The sequence below is a fragment of the Hippocampus zosterae genome, chromosome 12, assembly GCF_025434085.1.
Source record: "Hippocampus zosterae strain Florida chromosome 12, ASM2543408v3, whole genome shotgun sequence".
Lineage (NCBI taxonomy): Eukaryota > Metazoa > Chordata > Actinopteri > Syngnathiformes > Syngnathidae > Hippocampus > Hippocampus zosterae.
In genome coordinates, this window is record NC_067462.1 from 20,557,351 (window position 1) to 20,572,680 (window position 15,330).

A 15,330-nucleotide genomic window follows, 5' to 3' on the forward strand; every position below is an offset into this window, starting at 1 on the left:
AGGAGTTTCACTGTACTTGCATTGTCCATCATTGTTGCTTTCCTTTATCTTCCATTTCCTTTTGCTTTAACCCCCAGGGAGCCAACAGTAACCGAAATCTGGCACAAATTCTACATGGATGCGGCCACCTCGGAGCTGCCACATTACTCTTATCGCACAGATCCAAGTTGGAATGTAGAGTGGAAGCGGTGGAGCAATGAGAACATGTTTCTCTTTTATTTGGAAAAAGGGAACACTTCAACCAATATACATTTTATAGGCACGGTTTTGGGCGTGGGGGGTTTGGAATGAGTTTGGCTCGTGGTTGTCACTTTTGGGGGATTTGTTGTCATGAGTTTATGAATTGCAAGAGGGGTAGCAACTGAGCAGTTGAAGCAAACGTGTATTCATCTATATTTTAATAAGGAATGATTATTGAGAAGAATGAATGGAAAATGAATACAATGCCATTTCTATCCGGTGTTAAAATGTATCGTTTCATTTATCTCAAGTATTTATGACTCACGAAGACGCAGATGTCACAATTTATGAACTAATCATGTTGATCAGTGTTATTTAAAAATATTGCGGTGACTGATGCATATGAAACACTACAGTTTGTTGAGTACTGTATATAACTTTGTTTCCCTGTGCAATTAGATTGACAAGAACTGCTCTTAATAATCTGATGGAATTTACAGATTCCTGTCATGAAAACTTTTGTCACCAATTGCGTCTTATGGATGTAATGATCTCAATCAAAAAAGCACAATGAATAAATTCATTTTCAAAATGCAATTTCACTTGAAATTTAATATTTCTATCAAATGCACATTCTTAGCTTTGGGAACAAATTTATGTCATCACACAAGCATGGAATTCTGCAGAGCTATATATAAAATATCCAGGAAATTGCAACAAAATACAATTCCTACAAATTACCGGTATGTCGAAAACAGGACTTTCCCCATGATGACATAAGAGCGCCATTTTTGATGACGCTCCGACAAGGAACCATTTCAGAGATTCCAATCATCTGATTAACGAGAGAACTGCCGTTTGTCATTAAATCCTTTGTTGATGTGCTTAAAGATTTTGGCCTTGTGCACATTCTTGGATTTCTGGTACCCAAAACCACCGCCGCCGCCTCGCTTTTGCAGCTTTGCGCCTTTACTGCCGTGGACGTCTGAGGAAAAGAGCGGGGTTAAGGAAAAAAGGTGGTTGAACTATTTCACATTGCTCTGCTTTTTTGCTCAAGGCCGCAGTGGCGCAATCAAAGTGTCATAAAAGTAGGTCTGCAAATGTGGAAACGATTCAAGATTAGGACAGAATTCTCAATTTGTGATACATTTGACCCATGTGATATGACGCAAAAAGGATACTGAGATCGACGTAGGGTGGGACTTTGAACCCGAACGACAACGCCACCATAAGGAGGTTCAGAGTGTTAACGCTGTAGATTTGCTTGAGCGAGTGAGAGTCGTAAGCTCGCACATAAGACTTGTAGGCCTCTTGGGCGGACTTGTGAAGATAGTAGTTCTTCTCAATCAGTTTCTCCAACTAAGAAAGACAATTTTAAATGACGTCAGAACATGACATCTCATGTACCCAAAGCACTAGATTTCTTACCTGGGACTGGATATCTGAGATTTTACTCCAGGAAAACTCAAACTCACTCAGTGGGACCTGGAGAACACAGCGCGCTTTGTTTTTAGCCGACTGTCATGAAGTGTCACGAACATGGAGGCCATCAGGCAGTTGGGAACATATACCTTGGCTTGCTTGAGGAAGCGCAGGAATCCAAGCTCCTCTGGTCTCAGGATCAGGAGTGCGTGCCCTCTGCCATTGATGCCTCGAGCTGTTCTGCCCACTCTGTGGATGTATTCCTGTGGGTGGGACGTTACTTTAAGTATGCAGATGGTTGGGGGGATTCGAAAGGAAAACATTTTGAAGCTGCCCCCTCCAGCACTACACAGAATCACCAATGATGTGTGTTTGTTGAGTTGAGATGGCCAATATACAAAAGTCTCATTTCATGTACGTGGACCCCTCCCTCCACCCCCAAAGGCTTATTCTAGCTGTGTGTACGGCATTCAATGAGGGTGTTTTATTTTTTCATGGAACACTTTTCTGTATATCCTCATTTGCACTGAACTCTTAGGAAAGACAAGTCCATTCTGTAAGGCAGGGGTGTCAAACTCATTTTTGTCGCAGGCTACATTGTACACCATTTCCCTTGGAGGGCCGTTATGGCTGAAAACATATAAAGAAGTCCAGAATAATGGTTCACTTAGCGATTGTTAAATTGGTGTAATGAGGGGTTTTGGCAACAAGAAAACGTTTACAATATCGCGCTTATTTATTACATATGATAAGTTGAAATCTTGGTACAGATTTTAGCAATCATCATAGTAGTTGACATCTTTGATTTGCTTTCGCGGGCCACAGAAAATGATGTGGCGGGACAGATCCGGCCCGCGGGCCATGAGTTTGACACCTGTGCTTTAAGGCATTGTTTGGGAGAAAGCCTTTACAAAAAACTTCGCACATTTAAACACATACACTGGGGTGAGATTGCAGAAGAAACCTAAATAGAGTGTCATAGTCATCATGAGACCTTGGGGTCATCTGGGGGGTCGTATTGGACGATCCAGTCCACCTCTGGGATGTCCAGCCCTCGAGCTGCTACGTCGGTACAGAGCAAAATGCCCGAATCTGCGTTGCAGAACTGGAAGAAGGTGGTGGTGCGTTTGGTCTGCTTCTGCTTGCCCTGAGCAGTGGAGAAAGTGACAATGACAGATCGGCTACGGCAGATGATGCCAAGTGGGAGCGCTCGGTCATGTCGTAGGTCACGGCTTACATGGATGGCCATTACAGGGAGGTCAATGTAGTTGAGGAGCTCGTAGTGGAATTTTACAGACATGCAGGAGGAGAAGAAGACCATGAGCTTCTTCTTGCGGTTCTTCTTCAGGAAGGTGAAGAGCAACAAGAAGCGCTTCTCCGACGGACACACTACGTAGCCCTGCGGTCAAGGGGACACTTATGAAGACGGAGCCCAGCCACGTCAGTGAATCTGTCGCGCCACCAACATACCTGTTCCAAACCATCGACGGTGGCCGTGTCCTTGTTGTCATCCACTCCAACATAGAGAGGCTCTTTCTTCAGAGAAATACGAGCCAAGTCCTCCACCTTCCGAGTCTGGGTTGCTGAAAACAGCATGGTCTGTCTTTTCTCTGAAGAAAAGATGCACCGACACTTATTTACTTGAATTTTAATTTGAATGTCCCATTGATAAATACACGTTACATTGCTATACAATGTTAGAAAAACTGACAAGACTAATGAAAAACAATACCATAGACAGAAGTCACCACGTTTTCCGAAAGACCACAAAAAAAAAAGCTTACTGGGCAGAAGCTTTATGATCTGCTTCAGTTCCTCCTCAAAGCCCACCTCCAAGATGCGATCAGCTTCATCAATAATCAAACACTGCAAGTTCTTGAACATGAAGCCGGGCGTGTTCTAAGGATACACGGAAAGGATAACAAGGAATGAAAAAGGAAAAGATACATCCAGTCTCAAGCAACAGTTCAAAACCCCAAAAAGTGGACAAGTTAAATAGAAATGCGGCAACATGGAATTGCGATTCATCACCATGGCATTTGCAAGGTAAGTTTGAAGGTTTGTTAAATCCAGGCGAGGTGTCATCTCTGTCCAACCAAACCATTTGAAAGTGTGCCTCTGCTACAAGCACGAAAAGACAGCCGTGTTGTTACCAATCACTTATTCAAATTAGGCCATGGTAATTTAATTTTTTTTGTCCCCACATAAATGTGTGTGATTTTTCCTACTGTTTGCTGCTTTTAGCCTGCTTATAAGAACTGTTTTCACTGAAGACAACAACGAACACTGAAGACTTGGGCTAAATCATTAATCAAATTCAAATTTGACATCAGTATGGTAGTTGAAGGTAATTTTCAAATTACAAAGGCTAGAATTTGGTAAGATTTTTTAGGTGTGTACATTTATTTATTTCGTTATTCATATAGACCAGGAGTGTCAAACTCATTTCACATGGTGGGCCACATGCGGCCTCGGTAGATGTCAAGTGGGCCGGACCATTAAAATTATACCACACTTTGCTATAAATAACCAACATGACATGGCTTTCCTTTTATTGGTCTAAAGAAGCACAAGAACATTTGAAAAATGTTGAAATTTAATGAACGTATATTTTACAAAACATTTCATGAAGCACCTTACATTTCCTTTGACAAATGTGCAATTTACTTTTATCATTCACATATATGCATTGCAACTGATCCCACTGATTGTACAAACTTTAACAAGTGGTACTGAAAAATATAGTAATGCACTTTAATATTTATGAAGAAAGGAAGTTTAAACCATTTACACGTGCATATAAAATCTAAATGTAATCCCTGCCTACAATTGACAAACTAAGGAGGGTGCTATTAAATGTGTAAATGCTATTGATAGTGTCTGCTGTGTTGAGTGAGTGACGGACTGAGGCTGCTGTCGTCTTCTTCTCTGATCAAAATAATGTTGTCGTCGAATCTGATCAAAACAGTGTGCCCCGTAGCGGATACTCCATTTTTTCACTTTTAAATTATCCTGGGGGCCTGGTTGAACCTCCTCGTGAGCCGGTTCCAGCCCGCGGGCCGTATGTTTAACACCACTGGTATAGACCATCCGGTGTCTCAGGAGAGGAAAGCAGAGCACCGTTACCCATCTCCACTGTACAGTGGAGATGGGTGCTGCTGACCTCGCAGGGGTGTCCAAACTTTTTCGTTTAAGGGCCGCATACAGAAAAATAATTTTAAAAAAACATAATTGAAACACGCCAAGTGCGAACATGCACTTTTGTTGCACATGCCATGGTGCACTTGTGCCCAACCAAAGTGCAACTCAACTTGGTTCATTTAAATGACCAGTCACCTCAGTGCAATACCTGCCAGAAGACACTACTGTGCAAACCAACATGGTTTAACACTTCTGGATGGATAGATGGTGCGAGGTAAAGGAGTTCCCTATGACGCGCTAGCTCAGGTGAACACCGGCTCCGATCATCGGCACAGCACTTAAGTGACGATCAGGTAAGTAAAACCATAAAATATATGGATGTCTTATGGCAATAAAGAGCCCGATAAGGTAAATTAAACCAAAGACCAAGGGTCAATTGAAACGCATGTGCTGCAAAAGTGTATTAGTTTGTGTTTTTTTTTTTTAAAACACCACACTTAAAATGTATAATCAATGAATGGCGTTCCTTTAAAACGACTTTTACTGCCCAGTACTCATAATGGTATTTTTCTTTTGGATAGGTTTGCTTTATTGTCTTTTATCTGTTCCATTCCAGCTCCGGCCTCCCTGTGTGGAGTTTGAATGTTCTCCCTGACCCTGCATAGGTTCTCGCCGGGTCGGCAGGTCACCATGGCAGGTGAATGAAACATTTGAAATTGTCCCTAGGTATGATTGTGAGCGCGAATGGTTGTTTGTCTGTGTGTCCTGCGATTGGCTGCCAATTAGCTCAGGGAGTACCCCGCCCACTGCCCGAAGACAGCTGGGATAGGCTCCAGCACGCCGCGCAACCCGCGTGAGGATAAGCGGATTGGAAAATGGATGGATGGATGGATTTTATTATTTATGTTAATTTTTTTTTTAGTTTGATTACAAATAAACTAAAACATCTATAATTAGTGAATTACCGATTAAAATAGAATTGGCCTTGGTTTAAGGGAACCAAAATAAACATAGAAAATTGTGTTCGGTATCCTCAAAACACGCTTTTGCTCAGTACACTTCAGTCTGTTAGGTCATGAATTGGCCACAATTCGACACATTGCCATTAAATGGTGCGCTGGCGCCATCAACAGAGAAAGACGAATCAGGTGTTTCCGGCTCTTATCATAGATAGACCGATAGTGGACTTGAACAGGCAAACGGCCACCTTGCCAGGGGCGAAAAGGAAATTGGAAAGGCCGGTCATAAATTCAGCTTGCTTTTAATCATGCAGCTGAAAAGGAGCATGTCACATCTACCTAGTCAAATCTATGGCCGTTTTTTGTTGTTTGTTTTACTCCGGCACTAGTCGTGCACACGTGTCTCGTGCTTATTTTGGTACAGTTTTGGGTTTTTTCGGGGGGGGGGGGGGGGGGGGTGTAAAGCCTTTAACGATGGCTATCGCTGTCTCGACATTCTCCTACAGATAGATCCTAGCTCACCTGGAGGTGATCCAGCAGACGGCCTGGTGTTGCCACCAGGATGTTGACACCATTGGCCAACTTTTGGGCCTCCGCTGATCGGTTGCTGCCTCCCATGATCAGGCCATATGTGTGTACGTGGTGGGTCATCAGTTCTTTCAGCACACCATACGTCTGCATTGCCAACTCACGTGTCGGAGAAAGAATCACTACACCAGTCCCTGAGAGAAAGAGGAAACAAACATACAAAATCAATTTACGGTACCGTGATTAAAACAGACAAAGTCCAATTAGTAAAACTTGCGCAAAAATCTACATCCATACAATGTGCAATATTCATCATTGGATCAGGTGAACAGTCATTACCATTCCTGGGCATAAACTTAAGTTTGTAGATGAGCTCTAGGGATGGGATTAGGAAGGCCAGGGTTTTACCACTCCCTGTCTTGGCAGCAGCCAGCACATCTCTGTCCACCAAAACAAAGAAACACAATCAACAAAGTGGTTACGTTACAAAATGGTTACACGTGAATGACCAGGAATCGGAAACCCACCTTCCCTCCAGCAGAGGACGAATGCTTTTGTGCTGGATGTCAGTCATGTGTTCAAAGCCCATCTCCTTCACTCCTTTCAGTGTGTTTTCACTCACCAGTTCCGCGAGAGAAGCAAAAGACGTGTCCTCAAATGCTCCTGAAAGACCCACACATTAGAATTGCAGCTCTATTTTAATTGCAACAACAAATGGAGAAAATCAATGTGTGTTGGCAATGAATTTCACGATTGAGTGTTTGTGTCACGTAATTATTACATCAGTCACTCTCTGCTGTCCCTGTAGTTTGCTGTTCCTACAGTGCACGCCTTGGCCCCATTCGCTTTTTAGGGGGAGTGTTGAGTGCAAATATAGCGCATAGTGCAGATTAAGTGTGCGCAGAGGTGGAGTTTTCTTTCATTTGGTATTTTGCGCAGGTACAACTGGGTGAAAAGCTCAAGGCAAAGGAGGCGCCATTGATGTTGTGCCATTGGCTGCAGGTACGGATGGCTGCCAAGAACAGATGGCACCGTTTTCTGCACACTAGGGGCCGTCGATATACCTGCTTAACGTGTGTTAGTCACTTGTTTGGGATGACGTGACCATTCAAGATGGAGACCGGCGTAATGCCCAGTGAGGCACTGCGCGTCTACCATGGTCACAAATACATGGAACCCAACTATTGTCCCAACACGAAAATGAGGATGCGGCCGTTTTTACACCAAACGCACACTACTTTCTGTTACGATATCGTCGGATCAGTCACGGGCAAGGCAACTCGGGGTGCTCGAATACCCAGAGAGGCACTCCACAGCTCCAAACACGCTAGACTAGACGTGCGCTTGCATCAAAATTAAGGTACATCCATTTCTATGATGCATGCATGGTCGCCAGCTGACCAAAATAGGGCAATGTGATATGATTAAGCTGAAGTGTGTTTTGTAAGGCCGTGGGAAAAAATTGGGCCAAGTCTACAATAAAAAAAACAAAAAAACAAATACCGTATTTTCACGACTATAAGGCACCATTAAAAGTCTTAAATTTTCTCCAAAATGGACAGGACGCCTTATGGTGCGGAGCGTCTTTTGTATGCGCTGAGTTCCAAAATCTGACTGACAGCAGACACGCTGTTTATATAGAGAAAAGGCGGAAGTGACTGTGGCCAGGCATGCGGGAAAGAAGTCGGCCAATCAGGGAAAGGTGGGCGTGTATATATACATATATGGAGGGGGGGGGGGGGGGGGGGAGAGAGAGAGAGAGAGAGAGAGAGAGAGAGAGAAAGAGAGAGAGAGAGGACAGGCATGCTGGGGAGCAGTCCGTCAATGGGTGAAGGGTGGGCGTGTTAGGGGGCGCTAAAGGGACGCCGCAAGCAGGTACCAACACCTGTACAGAGGGTGGCAATGTGCATTGTTGCAAAACAACTCCGGTTTTGGTTTCTAAGAACCCCTGAAAATAAATTTGACAAAGAGACACGCCTACGAAGCTCAGTTCAAACTTCAAGTCATCGGTTATGCTTTTGGAATGTGTGCCCATCTCACAGCAGCGGTGAAAAACCAAGTCAAGCCAGTGAACTCTGAGCTTGCCGTTATTCCCGGAGGCTTGACTAAAGAACTCCAACCGCTGGACATCGGCATCAACCGGGCGTTCAAAGTAAAGTTGCGAACGGCATGGGAACAATGGATGATCGATGGCAAACAACTTTACAAAGAGTGAGAGGCAGCGCTGGGCGAGTTAAGCCACAATACGCAACAACGAGTGGGAACGCAGCATTTTTGATGGATTACGGTACTTGCACAATTGTTCAATTCTTTCTACACACACACGCGCGCTGCCACTATGTTTCGCTCTGTTCTTTACTTTCAAATGTGGGAAAGCTTCACACGAGAGAAATGTTGACTTTGCTGTTGCTGCTCCTTCTTTCCGCTCGGCAATGCGTAGCAACTCACACTTTAGCATGTGATGCGTTCAATGACGACTGGGATGTGCAGTCCTCTACTTCGGATACAGAGGATGAGGATCGAAAAACGTGAACATTATACGATGGCTAAATAAAATACACCCGAACTCAGTTCTGCTTTCGTTGCCTTTTTGAAAACGTGTTTTTAGCTTGTATCTGTATGTCTTGGCATGCTACTGTATGCTTCAAGCTAACGTGTTAGCGTGCGCGCATGCATGCCATATGTTTAAGCTGGCGTATGTTTTACCACTGTAAAACTGCGCCCATTAAGACAGTGCGGTTTGTCTATGTGTAAAATACAGAAATGTCACCCATTAATGAGACTGCGCCCAACCGTAGGGTGCGTCGAATAGTCGTGAAAATACGGTAAATAAAAAAACCTATAACACTGGTCAAAACTTGTTTTACTACTTCAGATGCAAGTAAACATTTTGATGTTTGTTTTTTTTTTTGCCCTGATTCTGAATCTGACATTTTTTTCTGTAATTCAGGTTTTAATAATAACAATCCAAATAACCATAATAATAACTATGATATCTTGACTATGACTATGAGAGTTAGGTTCGGCAATGGGTGGATTTTTTTTCTGAAGCATCATAGCTATAAATTATAGCGTACCAATTTTTTTTTAATCTGCCTTTTTCATCAGTCAATTTCACCTAGAGTGTCAGTAAACATCTTAAAGCAAACAATATTGGACTATTTTTGAGGCCTTGTAAGCTAGCTTCCAAACTGCACTGACTCAGTATGCCGAGAGCGGGTGACACATTAACATAAAATGAAATGAGTGAATGGAGCAAGCCGTTTGTGCACTTTTGTGCTCAACAAATTTCAAATGTGTAGTTTTTAAATAAACGATTGGGAAAAAAAGATTTTTTAAAAGTTATCAGATTGATCATTTGGGGAAAAAAGGACCTATTTAGTCGTAAAACATTCTTGCAGTTGCAGTCCTACATTTCACGATACAACAAAACATGTACTTGCAGGCTTTATCAGAGGAATCAGAGGTGACTCCTCATCTCAAAGACAACCACGAGAGTTCATGTAAGCCTCGACTGACACCCATTTCATGATGGAAACATTGAAAGGGCAACACTTTAAGGCATCAGAAGTCATGACTAAAACTATCTATGCTACATCGCTACAATATTGTCACCTTTACAAAGTTAGTAAAATCAGTGTTTGCGAGTTCCAAAAATGTACATCTATATATATATTGCGCGTCGTCCCGCACGCGGTCTGTCCTTCCGTCTGTCCCTTTTCAAAACGTACCTACTTCACCACCTTACCAGCCTTCCGCAGGAACTAGCTGATGAGCCGCCCGGAGGGCGGCGAACCAGCTAGTGTAATATAAACAGCAAAGAGCAATTTTACCACTTTTTCCCTCACACCAGCTGGAAAATGCTCCAAATCACGAGTGAACAGTCTGGATGAGGGTTTAAAAGTTAAAAAAAATGACATGTACCTGTCAAGCCAGACGGTAGCTCAGGTAGATCCTCAACATCTCCCTCCTGCTCCTGTGGTTTGACAGTTTCCTCCTCTTCCTCCATCTCTTGTTGCCCACTTACTTGGTGCGCACTTTTGACCTTTTTCTCAGCTAAGGATTATAACATTCAAGCAAAAACAGCAATGGTGCATTTTTGGTGCAATTGTTCCTCACAGTTTTGAGTTCTTTTACCTGGTGATTCAGCCGTGAGAGGAGCCTTTCTTTTCCTTTTTTTCTTTTGCTTTACAGAGTTTCCCTGGGCAGATGCAACTGGCTCATCTTCCTGCTTCTGTTCCTGGATGAGTTTACTCTCAGCTTTACACACTTCTTGAGTGCATTTCTCCTCCACTCCTTCTGACCTTACTGGAGAAAACGTTGAGCCGTAATGCGAACTTCCAAAAATATTGATGTACTTTATTTCAACTTAATTGTTGCTGTATCTACAATACAGAGTTTGAATACAATAGAAGTTGATTCGCTCCTCTTTCATCTATAACTGCTTCCGACAACAAAGTGTATTCAGGAAAGTGGTTACGATTGCACGACTGTCCGAGTCTCATGTGCCGTCTTGTATTATTTTGTCATATTGTTAACTTTTCTTTTGATTGCGGTGCGGACACCCGCAGGGGCTCCTCTTGTATTATGTTGAAAGGGAAGATATTCATCTGTGCTGTAATACAGCACATTTGACAATAAGGTTGTATGCAATTCAAAACATTCAATTCAATATTCAAGTTACTTTTGTTAGTATTGGTTCCGTGAAATGTTAAAACCACACATAACTAGCTGTATACAAAACATCTCGTTACATAAGTACACGACGACATCATAAAATTGGGCATTTAGAAAAATTACGGGCCGTTAGATGGACATTTACCACTGAAATTATGAGATGGTTACTTGTTGTAATTTATAATTACAATGAGAAATCATGCCGCGACAAGCTAACAACGCTAATGAAGCTAACAGTCACTGCCAGGAAATGAAACATCAGATTTTGACGATAACTACTAACCAGACTCTTCGTCCAATGTGTGCTTCTTGAGTAACTTGCGCTCTTTGTTTTTTTCATTTCTTTTCTGTATTTTCTTACGGAGAAGCTTCATCTGTAAATCGGCCATGTTGACCACATACACACACGTGTGTCAGTAGGCAATCCAGGACCCTTGTTCACGGCGCAACTTCAGAGTTGCCTGAATGTATCAAGGACCCCATTAGGTGACGTTCAGATTGCCCTATGAAAATACTAAGAACGTGATCTAAATAAAAGAAAGAAATAAAAACTACCGGCCAATACCACACTACACCCCACGATTGAAGTGTACACATAGTTAAAGTGCATCTAGTGTTCGAGAGTACAAATTGCAAGCGTACAAACTTTTTTCCCCCGATTTTTTTAAATTAAATCCAAAATGCAGAAGATACAACAGTAGCAAATTAGATGCAATTGTACTAGAGTAATCAGTACATATACAATATACTGTATAACAACGAATTTCAACGATCACTCAATATAACATCAAGATGTACAGAATATATGAATATAAAGGAGAAGAAACGAGAAAAAAATACGAGGGCAAACATAGAAAAAGGTTATGCTACAATATGTTAGGGTCATAAAAGATTATGGAAACACAAGTGTATCAAATATACGAACTGGCAGAACTGGGACGTGCGTGGTACGTCATTTGCCACTGCGTCATCCAACATGGCGAACAAGGATTGCTATTTTTCCAATTTTGCATCTTAAAATTATATTGAAACTTCAGTCAAGTAGTAAAGTTAAAACTTGGGCTCGGGCCTTCAGTGGATGGCAGCCGTGGCTCCATTATTTGTACTACAGTACAGTAATGTATTTGCGCAGAAGGTCGATGAGTATGGCAACTCCACTGACGTCTTCTTATTATATGGCAAATATTCAGACGTCTTATTATACATTATACATACAACGTATGGTATAATAAGACGAAATACGCGGGCGACTTCAAAAACATGTACAGTGGCACCTATACTTTCGAAATTAAATGGTTCTGAAATAAATTTCTTTAGTCGAACATTTTGTAAGTAGGGACGCGTTTTCCATGTTAAATGCCATAATTCGCTCCATGCCCCCCCCCCAATTCAGACAAAAATGTTTCGTAAAGCATAATAATGCATCAAAATATGTAACAAATACATATTACAATTAGCTTACTGCCAAGATAGTACGTAGAACAGTGTTGTCTTTATGCTTCTTTGCAGCGGAGTACGTATCACCGGTCTGGTGCAGATCAGCCCATACCACCAGGGTTGATGCTGTGCTGAACTTTGCTTGCCGTGCTGTCACTGGCTGCTTGAAGCCTACAACTACAAAGGTTGATGACCTATACCTACTAGGGATGTGAATCTCAGCACTGAGGACGATTCGATACACATCACGATCCACTGCCAGCGATGCGATACTTAAACGATACATGGAATTTTTTGGCGATACGATGCGATACGTTTCACCGTCGTCACGATGCGATATGATTCGATACACATTAAGTTCAAATCAATGCGATCCGATACGATACAATGCAATTTGTTGCGATATTGTGCAATTAAACATGATGCAAATAAGCAAAGGAAAAAAAGCTTTTAAAAAGATGGAATTCAGTATGGTATTACAAAAAGGATACCACTTTATTCCTTATAAAGAGTAGAACTTGTAAAACAACTTATTTAAGCCCTTTCACAATTGGGTTTTGTGCAAAGAAAATGTAAACAATTTGGCACCTGAGACACAGCTGTTGCTATAGTGTAAACACAGACTCTCACTGAGTGTCTTATATGAAATATTCATATATATATATATATATATATATATATATATATATATATATATATATATATATGAATCTATAGCGCAAGATGTCCACCCATCTACTGTAAGTGCAACTCTTTGCGCACTGTTCAGCGACACAGTAATCTCACTTCTCACTTTGTTGTACACATCGGGAATATGTTTGTAAGTGAACACAGACCTGTCTGGTATTTTATACCTGGGTTCCAAAACGTGCACGAGCTGTCTGAAACCCTCGTTGTCCACCACGCTAAGGCTGGAGGTCTTTGCATATGAAATAAGCAGTGGCCTTAGTTATAGCCATTGCGCGGTCACAGTGAGTTGCAAGCGGACTCCCAAAATAAGAGGCAATTTTTTACTGATCCTGACCTGGTTTACCAAGAGTTTCTCCGGTGTCCGACGAGGAACTGGGCGGGGAAGCGGGAGGGAAACTTGTCGGTGATCTGGTGCCATCGGTTTAAGTGGGTCTGCATATTTGTGGTGCTGCCGTTGTATGGCTTCTTAGTGCGACATTCCTTGCAAATTACGGAGGTTTTATCAAGCTTTCCGTCTTTCTTTTCGAAGCCGTAGTATTTCCAAACATAAGATTTGAATGTTGCGGCTGCATTAAATATAGTAGTTTCCTTGCTGCTGCGTGCGCTAACTTCCATAATGTTTCGCTCGTTGTGTACTGGACTGTATGTGACGCACGGCTACCGTCCGTATTCAACACAAAACGCAAAGCAATGATGGTGCATTCCATGCGCCTAGGAAAGGGCAGATATGTGACGTTTAACATGAATAAAACGGCGATTGAATCGGATTTTACCAATACCCATCAATGCATCGTGATGAATCGCGATTTCACCGATACCCATCAATGCATCGTGATGAATCGCGATTTCACCTGTCAATCGCGTCGTACCCAGTGAATGAGCCGATGCACTCGGATCGCGGACGTGCGCATCGATGTATCGATTAATATCGATTATTTTCCACACCCTTAATACCTACTCATTGGGATTGCCCCACCAAGCATCTGGAGGACAGTTGCATCCCAGAAAGAAAACTGAGACAAGAAACTGACACCCGCCACCAACTCTACAATCATGAGCCAACAGCAAAAAGGTTAAAATCAAGGCATAGCTGCCTGCACTCTGTAGAGCATAGGCGTCAAACTCAGGTCCTGGAGGGCCGCTGCCCTGCAGGTTTTCCAAGTCTCCCTGTTGCAACACACCTGATTCAAATGATGAGATCATCGGCAAGCTCTGCGGTAGCCTGTTCCTTTGAATCAGGTGTGTTGCAACAGGGAGACTTGGAAAACATGCAGGACGGCGGCCCTACAGGACCTGAGTTTGACACCTATGCTGTAGAGGCGCTGGACAGAGATCCGGACAAGCAGCGTGTCGCTCTGTGGACAGAACATCTTAGCCAAGCCCCACACACAGTGTCTTTTACCAGGCCATGCGAATCTCTTCCATCTGGTGCCAATGAAGCATAGCCACTCTGGTCTTGCCGTAACCGCTTGACAACTGCTGTTGGCCGATGCAAAACAAATCTGATAAAGTGGGGGTTTAATGAGACATGCGACATCTCTTGTCTGTGTGGAGAGGATCAGACCATGCAACATTTCCTTGTCTGCCCACTCCTCCCGACATCTTGTACCCAAGAGGACCTAGCTGATCTAACCCCGAATGCCAGACAATGCATCCAACAGTGGCCTGGAATCATCTGATGATACGTAGTGACTCGAGAAGAAGAAGCTTACTGCACAATAAATGAGACTTATGCATGATCTAAAGAAAAAAAAAAGAATAAAAATGATGTTCATTTCACTTTGAACTGTGTCATCGTTTTTTCCCCCCCTTCTTTAGTTCATGTTCTCTCTCAGAAGTGGGGCTTCCTGGCGTTTTGTAAAGAACTGATCCAAGGACGTTTGCTTTTGTCAGCTTTTAACAATCCATCTTGTCCAAAGCAAAGGTTCATCCCAGGAACTTCTGCCAGAAGGAGCAGCGACTCAACTCTGAGTCCCTCCCAGATGTTTGAGCTTCTCATCCTATCTCCAAGGGAGAGCCCGGACACCCTGCAGAAGAAATTCATTTTGGCCGCTTGTATCCGCCTGGGATTTTGTTCTTTCGGTCACAACCCACAGCTTGTGACCATAGGTGAGGCTAGGAACGCAGATCGACCGCTAAATTGAGAGCTTTGCCTTTTGGCCGGGGTCCTTCACCACAACAGATCACTACAGAGTCTGCATCACAGCATGTTATATTCATTCATTCATTCATCTTCGGTACCGCTTGAACCCCCCGCGACCCTTGCTGGAGCCTATCCCAGCTGTCTCCGGGCAGT

At 42.9% G+C, this 15,330-nt stretch overlaps 2 protein-coding genes across 2 annotated transcripts in view; one reads left to right on the top strand and one right to left on the bottom strand.

Annotated features, from left to right (window-relative positions):
* Positions 1-777, top strand: part of LOC127612058 (glycerol kinase-like) — a 32,786-nt gene extending 32,009 nt beyond the window's left edge. The window contains exon 20 of the mRNA XM_052083024.1: positions 78-777. The gene's annotated coding sequence lies outside the window, so the exon portion shown is untranslated. The remainder of the gene's footprint in view (positions 1-77) is intronic.
* On the bottom strand, positions 760-11,363 carry ddx18 (DEAD (Asp-Glu-Ala-Asp) box polypeptide 18). The gene is made up of 14 exons (XM_052083016.1): positions 11,191-11,363; positions 10,368-10,538; positions 10,155-10,286; positions 6,758-6,893; positions 6,570-6,670; positions 6,225-6,424; positions 3,387-3,501; positions 3,073-3,212; positions 2,840-3,001; positions 2,597-2,749; positions 1,752-1,865; positions 1,609-1,665; positions 1,362-1,539; positions 760-1,165 (listed from the first exon to the last, which is right to left on the bottom strand). Exons 1-14 carry the CDS (start codon positions 11,294-11,296, stop codon positions 1,020-1,022), a joined length of 1,911 nt encoding a protein of 636 aa, XP_051938976.1. The 5' UTR covers positions 11,297-11,363; the 3' UTR covers positions 760-1,019.
* Positions 11,364-15,330: the final 3,967 nt, after the last annotated feature.